This window comes from Athene noctua, chromosome 4 (assembly GCF_965140245.1).
Source record: "Athene noctua chromosome 4, bAthNoc1.hap1.1, whole genome shotgun sequence".
Classification (NCBI taxonomy): domain Eukaryota; kingdom Metazoa; phylum Chordata; class Aves; order Strigiformes; family Strigidae; genus Athene; species Athene noctua.
In genome coordinates this window covers 76,038,184-76,052,692 of record NC_134040.1, presented here as the reverse complement: position 1 = coordinate 76,052,692, position 14,509 = coordinate 76,038,184, and the positions used below count along the sequence as shown (strand labels likewise).

General features: G+C 34.6%; 1 protein-coding gene across 3 annotated transcripts in view; it reads left to right on the top strand.

Moving 5' to 3' along the window:
• The window catches only part of VEGFC (vascular endothelial growth factor C), a 173,567-nt gene extending 159,277 nt beyond the window's left edge, over nucleotides 1-14,290 (top strand). For all 3 annotated transcript variants that reach the window (XM_074904093.1, XM_074904091.1, XM_074904092.1), the window contains exons 4-7: nucleotides 4,171-4,322; nucleotides 8,321-8,430; nucleotides 8,689-9,019; nucleotides 13,477-14,290. In XM_074904093.1, the coding sequence (XP_074760194.1) occupies nucleotides 4,171-4,322; nucleotides 8,321-8,430; nucleotides 8,689-9,019; nucleotides 13,477-13,591 (708 nt within the window). In that variant the 3' untranslated portion in view covers nucleotides 13,592-14,290. The remainder of the gene's footprint in view (nucleotides 1-4,170; nucleotides 4,323-8,320; nucleotides 8,431-8,688; nucleotides 9,020-13,476) is intronic.
• Nucleotides 14,291-14,509: the final 219 nt, after the last annotated feature.

Here is a 14,509-nt window from a genome sequence, read left to right as displayed (position 1 = left end):
AAGAACAGACCTGAAGGAAATGTCTTTTCTCTATTGCTTTTAGTGTGAATTAGTCCAATTTTTACTATGATTTGAAGTTGTGAAAGAAGAGATTTGGGCCTCTAAGAATACAGTAAAACCAATCCTTTACTGAATGAGGGATCAGACAGAAATATGACCCATCTGATCTCCAAGAAGGGGTACCCACCTGAGCAATGTGGGTAACAGCAATAAGTACCCACAACCAGCAATGTCGCCAGAAAAGAAGGGAGTCAAGAACCAGCCTCATACACAGATGTTATAGTGCATTTCTCATAGAAATATCCTTTCTAGATATTGACATTTGACTGTTACATGTTGCCAAACATGCCCTATAAGGCAACAGCTGCTGAGCTTACTCTTCTATTGAACAAGGAAGATGAGCAATAAATAAATTAGAGATGTTAACAAAACCAGAAAGCATTGCACAAGCTCATATCTTACCTAATTTGAAATTATTTGTTAAGAGGATATATGTTGAGAGTTTATTCACTTAAATAGCTTCACTGGATTTAGAGATGCTGCTACCACAGATGAAAGCAGAATATAGATATTCTTTAGAATGGATCTTATTTTTAAATGGCAGAGATTGTTTAAAATTAATTATTCTGAGTATTAAATACATTTTCTGTAACAGACTAGTGTTCAAGAATTTATTTCTTGTGAAATCTCTTGATACATTTTTATTAGCAGAAGAGAAGAGTAAATATCTCCTTTTTCAGTATGCATCAGAATATGGTATCCTAATAGCATGTGCAGACAAAAGTGTAGGAAGAAGAAATCAATCATTCCAACCCCAGTATTTCACTTCCATAGTTTCCATCAGTTAAAATATATGTTTTATATTATTTTTCAAAATGTTGGTTCACGTATCATCTTAAGAACTTTCCAAAATCGAGGGGTAGAAATGTAATACCAAATATAATATAATCTCTAACATAAATAGTTACCTTAGGGTTTTTTGGATTTATGGATAAACAGTAGCTACCATTGGGTGATGTAAAATACATTGCTATTAATAGAATTTAATGAAATAAACTGAAGGTAATTCAGTAATGTCAAGGAAGCTACTATACCTTTACATTACACCACTAAAGTGTTGATGGGAATAGTTGTTAGCAATATTCATCTCTAAACTGATACTTTTCACAGTTTAAATGGAAGGATAAATATAGATAAATATAATGCATGTTCACCATCATTTCTGCTCACAATTGATATGTCTCAGGTGTTTTAATGAAATTTATCTCAGAGCACTGAAGCCGAACAGGAGGACAGCTGGGCTGACAGGGACCTCTTTTAGGTGGTTTGGAATTGTAGCAATAGTCCTACACTACCATCTCCAGCAGTCTGGAGTCTGCTATGCCTTGCAGCTTGGGAAACTGATCTGCTCCAAAAACAGAGGGAGAATGAGACATGCTCGATTTTCTAGTCAGCTGCAGTTTGGTCCATGCAAAGAATGATGCTTAGCTTCAGTTTCTAAGTTTTATCAGTTCTCCCTGTAGGGAGTTTTTACTTCAGCTTCAGAAAAGCAAGTTCATACCGTCACAGGAGAGCAGAGTAAACAAGATTCTCTTTATATGTGTAATATTGTAATTAAGTCCATACTCTTTGTTCTGCATCTCAATTCATATATATCTTTTAAGAATGTTTTCTTGTGATATATTTAATATAGTAAAGGCTGTTGCATCTGTAGATCCTTAGCCGTCCAGATTTTCAGAGGTGTCAATAGTTGTGACGTCCTTCTAAAAGCACAACTTGTTTAAAAAAAGATGCAAGTCTTGCATATGTAGGTGAGTTCTGTCATCTGATTGAAGATCAGTATTTAAAAAACAGGCAAAGAACTCTGCATGTATTTTCTCAAATGTGTAATGTATGCAGAAATGAAAGCTATTTTTCATAAACATGGTCCTTTCTGTCTCTTGATCTACAACACCACCTTCCTCTTCTCCAATTTCCTAGTTAGTTTGTGCATTATAACAAAACCTACGATAGCCTTCAAATAGGTGGATATTTTTAAAAGAAATGAATAAGTACATATTTTCCTATAACATATTAGTATGAAAATGATAGCTCTGTGTTATGATTATTTCTCTTTTTGGATGAGGCATCTTGGTAAGAATGCCTTTTGTGTTAATTCGAAGGAACTTTTATAATAGATAAGTGTAAAGGAGCCAATGTTGGTTTGGAAGTCAGAAAGTATTATAAGTATAATAAAAAGTTAGCTAGAAAGTTTGTGTCCAGAAGTCTGTGACGATAATTAGGCATTCGTTTTATTGGTACCAAACTTTAAGCTAGACATGGACGTGTATCCTTATCTTAATGCCTCAAGCCCAAAATTTTAAGAAATGTTACTTGCTTTGCAGTTGCAGCAAAAGTCCAAGTGTTAATATGCTTTGGTTAGAACTCTGTCTAACAAGAGAAACTCTTCATGGTAGCTTCCTAGATGGATAGGATTTTTTGTCAGTATTTGAAAGATGCAGGAAACTATTTCTGCTTTGGATTTCCTTCTACAGAAGAACACATAGCAGGGTTTTTTAGATTCTAGTGGCAAAAAACCCCACATTTAAAGCTAATGTAAGGGATGTGGTACTTTTTACAGCAAATAATAATAGCATTGTAATCTTCTGTAACAGAATAAAATGCAAATATAATATTTTTGCCATTTCGGTTCTTGTATGGTGACACTCCTAATGTTAAACTTCTTTAAAGATCCAGTCACTAAATTATGTCAAAATTTTTTTGTAAAATAGATAATATCTATTGGAGTTGATGATGCTTTATATAATTTAAGCTGCATAGTTTAGATATATCGATAGTAGGAGCTTTATTGTTGAGTCCACAAGTGCCCTTTTACCTTGTGGGTGCTTGGTGAATACATCCCATACTGTTATACCTGCGTGCTTGTTAGTGCTCAGGCTCACTTGCACGCTTCAGCGCAAAGTACTGTTTTCAGGACAGTCTGTAGATGTCCTTGATATTTTGAATCTTTTAAAATTACCAGTCTTTTGATTACATTTGCATGTGCTCTATATGCCATACTGTAAAGTTACTGATTATAAAAAAAATATTGCAAATATATCTCAGCTAAAAATTAAAGTCTTGTTCTACAGACATCAACTGAAACTGGAATAATAACCAGTGACAGTGGTTTTAAACTAGTAAAGTCCCCAGAAAATGCAGAAATATTCTTAAATATATTTCAGAAAGTGACTAACGACCTAAAAGGCAACAGTAGTACACTATTATGCTATTAAAAAAACCTACCAAAAAAATAGTTTTAAGACATTGACCTAAAGTACTTGTCCTAAGTAACTTTTCAGGAGACTTGAGATTTGAGTCTTACAGTGAAACCTTCTTGATAAAGTAGATGTCCTGAACGGAATACTGAAACAAGTATCACTGTTTGTCTGTTGTCACATGTTCAGTTTTTCCACAAGGTATTTGTGAAATTGCCCTTTTCCACCAGTTGAACTACATTTTCCACTAAAATTAGGATTTTATTCATTCTCATGCATGATTATTTTATTAATACTGGATTTTTCATAATATCTTGAAAAAAATAGTAGTTCAAGATGCATTCTGTTAGGATAATCATACGGTTTGCATTGATACTGGAAAGTCAAAAATACAGTATGCTGCAGTTCAAAACTTGTTCATCCAAAAATGTTTTGATCTAAGTCCAATATATTGCTGTTTTACACAAGCTTTTGTAGTTGTACAAACGATGTATTAGGTTGTAGCTTACTGCCTTTATAAATTATTCTTCTTTTCCAACTTTTTGAAGCACCTTCCAAATGTAACGCTTTAGATTTTTTTAAAAGGCTACCAATTTGAAGTCATTTCCTCTAGAAAAATGAGTGCTTTATACATTTTCGTCTTTTAACATTAGTTTAAATGTTACAGTAAACAAATGGGCGCATAAACAGGGTTTAACACTAAAAATGTTAATTGTCACACAATAGCTATTGAATTCATTTTGCACATGATTATTATTTAAGGGTATAATTGAATATGCCACTGAATGATGGTAGAGCAGAAAAACCTAAACTTAAATTCCTTATAGCTTTTTCTGTATGTCCTTATATTATTTTTATAGCTACAGTTACTGATGTATAAAAAAGGTTCTTTTGTTTGCTTTCCCTTTTGTAGTTGTTTGAGATCACAGTGCCTCTTTCTCAAGGCCCCAAACCTGTAACCGTCAGTTTTGCCAATCACACGTCCTGCCGATGCATGTCAAAGTTGGATGTTTACAGACAAGTTCATTCTATCATAAGACGTTCCTTGCCAGCAACACAAACTCAGTAAGTATGAGACTTGTCTTCCTTTTCACATTGAGCAAGCCTCTATAATTAGATTTAAAATATTGCTGGAAGCTTTCACAATTAAGATAAACTTAGTAGGTGAATTACACATTAGTAGTAGCAGAATGCATGTTACAAAGGAGCTAATACTGTTTTACATGAAGAGAATGTTACTGAAGTAACATCACCTTTTTACCCAGTGAATAAACTTGGGCTAGATGATTTAAAAATTAAGAATAATTTTTTGTAGGGCTTGTTTCATGAAAAGAGCTATAACGTAATTGAGGCTTAAAGGAAACATCAGTAAAATCAACTTATTTTAAAAAAGTGACCAAGAAAAGCTACAAATACTTACTTTTGCAAATAAGGAGTAGACAACATTTCTCTCTCAAACTGTATTTTCTTATTTTAAATGCTGTTAGAAAAAAAGGCCTGTTTTTAAGGAATCTTTAACTACCAATCTTTTTGTACATCTTTGTATGCCAGAGGCGAAAATAAAACAGAATGGGAAGGGAAAATAAAAGGTTCATTGGCAGTCCACAGAACTAGCATATTGATTTGTTTGGTGATTTTGAATGAAAAGAGCCACAGAAGAAATCTGGCATTGAAGTAGGTGTTACTGAAACACTTGAAGAACTCCTTCCCTTCATTTTAGAGGACTGAGTGATGATTTAACGATGTATAAATATTTGGGAGGCCAAAAATATGCAACAGACTAGCAGTTTGTTTGTGGAAGAACGAATGACTAGAAGCTGAACTGGAATTGGTTGTAGACATTTTTAATAAGGCGAGTGGATAGTGCGAAATGCCTAGAGATGTAAACTAGGTTCATTCAGTTAAAGTCTGGATGTTTTCTGACATGTCCAGCTAAACATGAACTATATTTTATTTGAATTAAAATTAATGAATTTGTTCATCAAAACACAGCTCATAAAGAGTGGATTAGAAAGAAATTAAGAAATAGATGTATTAATAATTTAATTAATTGTATGATTAACAGATTATAAAAAATCAACCCAAGAGTCAATAATAAAGTCAAATTATGCTGACTGTTGGCAGCTTCTCAGTGCTTCCAGATTAAGAGCAGTTGTAATTACCATTACAAAAGTTTATTCTAGCTAGGAAACAGCTACCTGTAGCTGTAAGTAAGGGAAGTAAGCATACAGATACAAGACTTGACCAGCACTCACAGGTAGCTCGCTGTCTTGTGAGTAAGGAATCGTGCTTCAACAAAGGTAAGACAGAGTAAGACTAGACCAGAATATATACAGGCCTTCTCTACTGTTAATACTGTCTTAGTTTAAAATCTATGTTTAAATGTTTAAAATCAGTGGCTTTTTACAATAAAATAGAAAACAAACAAAAACAAACAAACAAACAAAACCAAGCTGAGTGCTTCTAGATTCTAGAAGGAAAGGTAAAGATATCTGCATATTCCTGGTGGGTGCCTGGATGCTTTTCAGAATCCCACTAGGATTTTAAAATTTGTACTAAAGTTCTTGGTTTCTTTTCTACTTCTTATTTTACCTTAACGTTTTTGTTTATAGGTTTGAATGCTAATGAAACTATTGTAAAGCCAAAACTTGAAAATATATTATCATGAGGCAGATCTGCATGTGTGCATGTGTTTATTTACATGCTCATTTTAACAGAAATATTGTAACGGCTTTCTTATTTATTACTGAAAAGTCAAATAGTATAATTTCTGGTTTTAGGGTAGTAACCTTGGGATTAATAAAAATTCAAGGCTGGATTATGCCACAATGCACAGACACATGTTAGAAGAGGGGAATGACATGTAAGGTAGAATACAAACAGTCAATCTTTTTTTATATTAAATATATTTTCTGCACAACTTTATCCTGAGAATTAAGGTCTAGGTCTTTGCCGGTTATCTTTTTCCCTTATAAAAACTAGTAGCTACCTCTATATGCTTGTGGAGTTGAGACATGTCAGTTCATGTTAACCAGTATTTCAGAATACCTCTTGGATTAATGGTATCTTAGATTGTGCTCTTCTCTGTTTATATAGAATGTTATCAAAACATGCAACTGAGTTACAGAATTGCCACTCTGTTTTAGAAGCTTAGCAGTTTGGGGGAGCGGGGAGCTGAGGAGCCGTCAATATACACAATTCAGATCAGGTCTCTATGATGACCTTTTTTTCCCATGTTTTGTAGGTAGTCGCTTACAGAGCTCATAAGCATATCTTAGACGTGGTTTGGACGTATGTTGTGCACATTAAAAGTTTCCCCCTTTTGTGAATTATCTGTCCTGACACTGACAGGTAACAAGTTAGCATGGTGCTTTTTTTTTCAGTTGAGTTGACAATGATTTGGAAAGAGGTAGTGAAATTTTCTGCAAAGTGGTTTTGCCTCTGATATTTTTTTCTAGCCTTCCCAAACTTTGCTAAAATGTTACCAAAAGTCATTTTAAAGTTTAAGCCGTATCCCCCAGGAATTTTCTGTACTGACAATGAGAGTCCAATTGGTAAACAAGCAGTTCCGGTTCCTTTTTCTGGGTGTCTCCAACCCTGATACTGAAATACGTATCATTCTCTTCAAGTTCTGGTAACTTGGGTTTTGTATCAACATTGGCTTCTTATGGGTCCAAGTGCACTTGGTGTTTTCTTCATACTGTCATCCTGGCTTCCTTCTGTAGTTAGTGTTAAACGCTCCTGGCTAGAGCCAGGCTGTTCCAGGTGTGAGGTTTTTTAAAAAACAGTACAATATGTCTGTAAATTATCTGTACTATTTTTCAAGCAGAAATCAGGAGGCAGGCAAAAGGGCATATGTGCCAAGTGAGGGAGCAAGAGTGAGATCATTAGCAGTATGAAATCAGGAAACACCAACTTGATAAAACATGAGGCGATGCAGGGTGATGTTAAACTACAGCAGTCTTTACAAGCAAAAGAGTTGTTTAATGTGGTGAAGGGGAGTGGTATACTTGAATGATTATCACGGAAGAATGTCCCAGCACCTGCATTTTTGAATGCATGAGTAATTGTGCTCAGGGGAATGAAAACTGCTTAATATTTGTGATATATGTGCTGCCTTAACAGATGAGGATTTTAGAAATACTAAAGAAACAATGAATAAGTGACACATCCTGCATGCATGAAGTTAGGCATGACATGTTAAAAGTTGTAATGTCACCTGTGGTGATAAAGAAGTTGCAAGCAAGGAAGACGAGATAATACATATAAATGTTCTGTCTGTGGTGCACCCACTAGCTAAGTTTAGTCATTCTTTTAAAAGGCACCAGCTGCTGTTAGGTTTTTTTGCTTTCTTTGGTACTGCTACCCTGGCTGCAAAACTCTACCAGGTAAAGAGAACTAAACTGTTAAATTGTTTATTGTCTTTCATTTCTAAAGTGAGGAGGCATCACTCCTGAAGTCCAAATCTTTAGATTTAAGAAAGCTGTCCAGGATTTGAGTGGCTGATGAGGAGTCAGTTAGTAGCACATAACTTTCATGTAAAGGGGAAAAGAATGTGATAAACTGATTTTATTTTAGAAATTAGAGTTTTGTCTACAGCATTCATTCAGAAATTATTATCCACTGTCCTTTGACATCTGTATGTGTGAAAACATTTTTGTATTTCAAAAAATAACGTGGAAAATTATGCCTGTTACCACCTATGTGGTATTTGGCATGCAAGTACTTTTTATACTGGTCTATTTTCTATATAAGACTTACATTCAAGGGTTTAGATCTGTTTCCAAACTGCATTGGGAAAGTACAAATATCAGCTTCTAGAAGTTAGAGCTAAAACTTGAAATGTGAGAAGGTATCTTCAAAAAATGGTTGAAGATTCCTGTAGGGGGGAGAACCTTAATTAGTAACAGAGTTGACAGGAGTTAAAAATAACACTATGAATGAATTGAAGCTCTCTAAAAGGTTTTTGTAATAGAGGGGAAAAAAAGTAATCAGCATGTACAATATTTTTTTTTTCCTTGAGTTCTTATGGTAGTAAATCAACAGTATGTTTCATTCTACAGGTGTCATGTGGCAAACAAGACCTGTCCAAAAAATCATATTTGGAATAATCAAATTTGCAGATGCTTGGCACAGCATGATTTGGGTTTCTCTTCTCACCTTGAAGATTCTGGTAAGCAGTTTTGCTTAAAGGATTAAATGTAGTTCCATGTTTTGATTTACCTAAAAGAGAAATTAAAACATGAAAAGTAAATAGTTGAATCTTTTTGTTTATCAAAACTATTACTGGTTGTTGCCTGTCTTTTGACGTATGTTTTTTCTTAAAACACCTTAAAAGGTATGAGTTTGCTGTCATTTCTTCATTGAAAAATAGGTGAATGGGTAGACACAAAATTCTAGTAACTGTGCACCTTCTCTGCTGTATGTCTAGACACATCTGAAGGATTCCATATTTGTGGACCAAACAAAGAGCTGGATGAAGAAACCTGTCAATGTGTCTGCAAAGGAGGTGTGCGGCCCTCAAGCTGTGGACCTCACAAAGAATTAGACAGATCATCATGTCAGTGCATGTGCAAAAACAAACTTCTCCCCACTTCCTGTGGGCCCAACAAGGAATTTGATGAAGATAAGTGCCAGTGTGTGTGTAAAAAGACCTGTCCTAAACATCAGCCACTAAATCCTGCAAAATGCATCTGTGAATGTATAGAATCTCCCAATAAATGTTTCTTAAAAGGAAAAAGGTTCCATCACCAGACATGCAGGTAAAAACTCAGTCTTTAGCCCTTTCATTATGTTTAAGGTATAAAATTTTGGACTGTGTTGTTAGCTGTCTTGTTGATTCGCTATGTAGTCTTAAGTGAACAGTAAGCCTCTTTACAATTCAGTTTTATCTTCTATGACTTTTATCATCTCTGAGGAACCTACTAGGCAGAGTAAGTATTTTAAAGTCTGTTTAGTTTCTTGTACTCTTACTACTACTTCATGTGATTTATTTTTTTTTCTTTTTATGAAAATGAGCTATAAGTTCAAGTTCCCTGTTTTTTTATGCTACTTAAAATCCCACTCTATTTTTCCCAAGAACTGAACATTGCGATTCACATAACTCAAGTGTTCCTAATTAGATTTCAGGTGTTAGTTCTGAAGATAGCATCATTCACTATCACTTCCTAAATTTCTGTATATTCTTCATTTCACTTAGCTGATACTAAAGATTTATGAGTGCACAAAAAGTCTTTTATAGCTCTGGGTGACTTCTGTGAAAAGTAGACATATATAACTATAAAACAGACTGCCCACATTCATCATTTAAAATGGGATTTGGTCAGGAAGAAAACTGCAATTTCTTTATATATCACAGGAGCTTTTCCTTCCACAACTGCTACACCCATAGCGGTAGCAGTCTATATATAAAAATGTGAATGACTTTAGGTTCTGAGAAACAAAAAATATTATTTCTGCTAAGTGTATTTTGTGAGGAAAGCTTTCGTGTAAAGTGAATTTTTTAAAACAGAAACAGTGCCATCTGGAGCAGAAAGATCACTTATTAATATATGGGAATTATCTCTATTATATTAATGACAAATAACAATTCTAGAAAAGTTCAGGCACTGGAAATGGAAAATAACAAATTGGGATATTTAAATATCTGTGGTAATTTGTTGCTTTTCAAAAGTAAACCATATGTATTTTTTTAATGTAATTATTTGGCATAAATATATTGCCAGATACATATACATTCGTTCATCTTGAATAAAGAAAAAATGTCTAGTATTACGAATGACACCTGTGTTGAAGCCTCTAAAATAGGGGAAAAGATTAATAATAACTGGCATTACCTGTTTTCGTATGTTTGGCCATTTGAGTGGAATAGCAGAGTTGTTAGAAACATAAGAAGTAATTTCTTCTCTATCATTCAGTTTTCATTTCAATTTATGTTTGCAGAGGAAAATAAATCAACCTGATTACATGAGCTTTAGCATATTCCAACACCTCAGCACTGCTGTAGTGTGCACTTCCAGCACTGCTACACATATAAACTATGTGTATTTTAAAAGAACATTCACAACTGGAAAAGTCAGGCATTAAAAAAGCTTAAAAAAGCCATAATAAATACCTGATGCCACCTCTGTTGATTTAAAGAGTATTTGAAGTGAATTGAGCCCAGTTTTTCTCTGTGGTGTTGTGGTTGAATACCATAAAGAATTTGGATCGCTTTCTTACTTCCAAGGACAGTGTGATATAGGATGTTTTTAGCGGTTTATCTTTTCAAATCAGTTCATCTTTGTGTGGAGAAAGAAAGATTTGTCTGCATATGGTGTTACTCTATAGCTCTACAACTGATAGCCCTGTCAGTTAGCACTGTCGGCAAAAATAGAGGATGCAATCTCTCCTCCTCCTTAAGAAAAGACTTAGCATAGGCTTCTCACGTTTTGGCTCTGTCCTCCACAAGCTTTCTCTAAAAGAAATAAGAACCCTGCAACATCCTTTTGTCTTTGAAAGAAAGATCCCTTGGTGTTATGAGACCACAGAAATAGCGGTACCACTCTTAACTGAGACCCAGACATGAGCAGAATCCTGTAGCCATGTCCTAGGGAGCTCCCCATGTGGAGAAGTAGTCCTTGTACCTTCTGGTTCTGAAGCACCAACATTTTTATGCACTGGACTTAAAATGACTCTGCCTCTAATGTTATATACTCTGCTCCAGAGGGAAGGAATACAAAGTCATTTGCAAAGCACAGGACAGGAAGAAGAAAAAAAAAAAAAAATACCCACCATCAAGCATACAGGCTTTTGAAGTGATCGTGCTGTTACTGCCACTAAAAGTAGCATTTCTATTTTGATTTCATCTGTGGAGTTGTTAGACTGCCCAAAATGACAAACTGGAGCATTCAGTAGCAAAAATTCTTCATTACTGACCATAGAAAGAAAGTTGCCACTGACTCACTCAGAACTGTACATATTGATTGAACATCTATCTTAGCTCCAGCATGCTCAGGTTGTCCTCGCCAAAACAGACATCTGCACGTGAAAACTCTCCGTAAACAACATTCAGCCCAAGTCTTTTGACCTGGTCTATTGTTCAGCAAAGTTTCCTAGGGAAATCACATGTATGTAGTTACAATGACTGTGCTGCTATGACCCTGTGCTATCACCTCAAAAATTTGTTTTGGTCCGTTTCGGCAGGACCTTATAACTAGACACCCACAGCTGCAAAGCATTTTAGAGGAGGAGAGGGACTTTCTTGCTCTGTCGAAATGTCCCAAATAAGGATAAGACTGCAGTAACCTGACCTTGTTTGCTGCTAGATGCAAACTCACCTGTGAGAGACGCCCTATAGCACTCAGCTGCAAGTTAAGTTGAAGTTCACAGTTCAGTAGGAGGCATGAATCCTAAACAAAGTGAACTGCTCATATTTAATGATTACATGATTACTTTTCATTTTGTACATGTCATTCGTGGGTGGAAGAGTTTGGCTTTCTCTTTTTTTTTTTTTTGTCTTTCTCTTATTTCATTTTACAGTCATTCATTCCATGAAATAGTCTAACTTTCATGGCAGAAATGGGCAAAAAGGCAAGTGAGTTCAGTGTTTCATCCATTGCATCTCCATGGAGTACCTTTTTCACCGAACAGACCTACTACTGGTTGCCTGTTTGCGCAGAGTATTAGATCCTTTGGCAACATGTTTGTTGCCTTTTACCACTTTATTGCACAAAAGATCAGTAGGGCATTGAGAGATTCTCATGAGCTATTACACTGACCTCAAGTATCTATATTAAGTGGCATAAAATAATGTTACTCCCTTAATTACAGAGACCACACTGTGAACTAATCTATGAATAATGACATTAAAAACACTGAAATGTCATGTTTGCAGTTTTCCTCATTCCTTATTGTTTTCCTCATAGCCAGTTTCATTTTTGAAGTAGCTGGCATGAATTAATGTAACTGCAATCCAGACCTCGTATCATAAACAGATTATTGCAAACTGGAATATGGTATCCAAAATGAGCACACAACATATTAACTTACCTGCAGCAATAATAGCAGTAGCCACAAGCCTGAAACGAGAATTATCTAGGGAAGAGGATAGTGACATTGCCTTAATATAGTGTACTATAGTGTCTTTGAACTGAAGTAAGTATGAATTATAGTAATAGATCATAATATCAGTGTTTCACAAACAGGCACACATTATTTAAATACAAGTTTTAAGTATAACTGTGTTGAAATTCAAAACATATACTTTTGTCTTTTGACTCATTGCCAGCATCTGAAAAAAACCCCAGACTTGTACTTTGTCTCCCATTATACACCAGAAAGTATTTAGCATTGTTATTGTAAGGTTATTTTAGGTCAAGCTCTTGTTTTAATAGAAAAATAAAATAGGAAAAGGAAGAGTTCAGGGACAACCACAGATACTATCTTTGTATAAGTTCTATTTTTCAGTCAAGGAATCTGTGAAGAAAAATTTTTCTGCTTCTTAGGTAGTTGTGACTTGCGGTTTTATTTGCTATTTCTATTAAACTTATTTTAATCAAATAGGGATTATTTCTGTTCTTTTTCCTTTAAGATGTACCATAAACATGCAGGCTCTGATCTTAGCTTCAGAAAGCACGTGGATGTGATATTATCAAGTGTAGATATATTCCCACTGGCCTCAGAGGGTGGCTATAGGAGTTTGCATAAGGAAGTATGTTCCCAGTTTCAAGGTCAGAGTCACAGCGTAACATATGTAGACAGATCTCTCTCAGGTTTATTGCATTAGTGAATAAGGTGAGAAAAAGTCCTGGGTAAGACGACAGTAGATTTGATTATCTCCCAATTCTGAATTGCCACCTCAAACTGCCAGCATGCAGTAGGTCATAACAAGCTAATCTGAGTACAGAAAAATATTACTGTATTTTCAAAATTAAATTTTAGAAATACTACTTAAGATTAGAATGTGACTACACCAGTCAATATGTTAAAAATATTCATGAGTATCTTTTGCAAATAGAATAATTTCTTTTCAACAGCATTCATTATTTTTTCATTGTCTTTTGTGAAGAATAGTCCAATTAAAAGTAGTTGCAAGAACATAAACAGAAGTTAAAAGATAAGTAGTTGTAGAAATTAAATATCCCATTGAAAAATGGCAATCTAAATACACGGTTTTCTACTCCAGGTTAATATTAATGATCATGTTATATTAATGCCCACTTTTTTTTCATTTCTTTAGTTGTTACAGACCACCGTGTACAGTCCGAACGAAACGCTGTGATGCTGGATTTTATTTCAGTGAAGAAGTGTGCCGCTGTGTACCCACATATTGGAAAAGACCACTTCTGAATTAGTGAAGAGAGCACTACTTGCTATTTTGGTGTACATTTTTCCATTAGAAAAAAGAGCAACAGAAACTTTGCTAATATTTGGAATTAAATGTTCACCAGAGACCATGTGGGGCTTTCGGAGACAGACTCATTGTGCTTTTCTCAAGATGTGGAAAGCAAATGTAGAAAATAACTGGGGTTCATGTTTTGTAAAGAACTCAATAAGGACTTATTTTCTGCCAATGACCAAACAGCCTAGGTTCTCCTTCTTGTGATTTTTTTTTTTTTAAAGAGATAATGACTATATAATTTATTTCCACTAAAACCATTGTGCAGCATTTCTGTTTATAGCAGTAACAATTGTTAAAGCTCACTGTGATCAATATTTTTATATCATGCAAAGTATGTTTAAAATAAAATGGAAATTGTATTATATAATGGTGAGAATGTTTAATCACCTGCCTAAAGAAAGGAACTACAATTCAGCTTTATTATCAGGGTTCTTAAAAAGGGGAAAGGCGATGAGACAGTACTTTTATGAAAGGAAGAAGACTACAGCCATTTTTTTATACCTGTTGTATGTGTCATTTGAAATAGAAAGAACTATATTTCTGTCTCTAGAATGAAACTAGCAAAGCAAGTACAACTAATAACCAATGAAAACATTGGAGATCCTGTACATTGTCCAAGGATAAGGACTATGTCTAAAGGACAGCAGCAACTACTCACATTCCAATATATTTACCTTCTATTTTGTTTCTTGTTAGCATTTCTAAAGAATAATATAAAATAATGTCTATTGAAGGTTATTAGAATGAAAGTGGAAATGCCAGCTATGCTTTTCATTTAGTATTACAGGCTATATTGTAAAATCTACAAGTAAATAATTCAGAATGCTTTGGTGCACTTTACTCTTTCATACAGTCAATCCAATATCTTGAT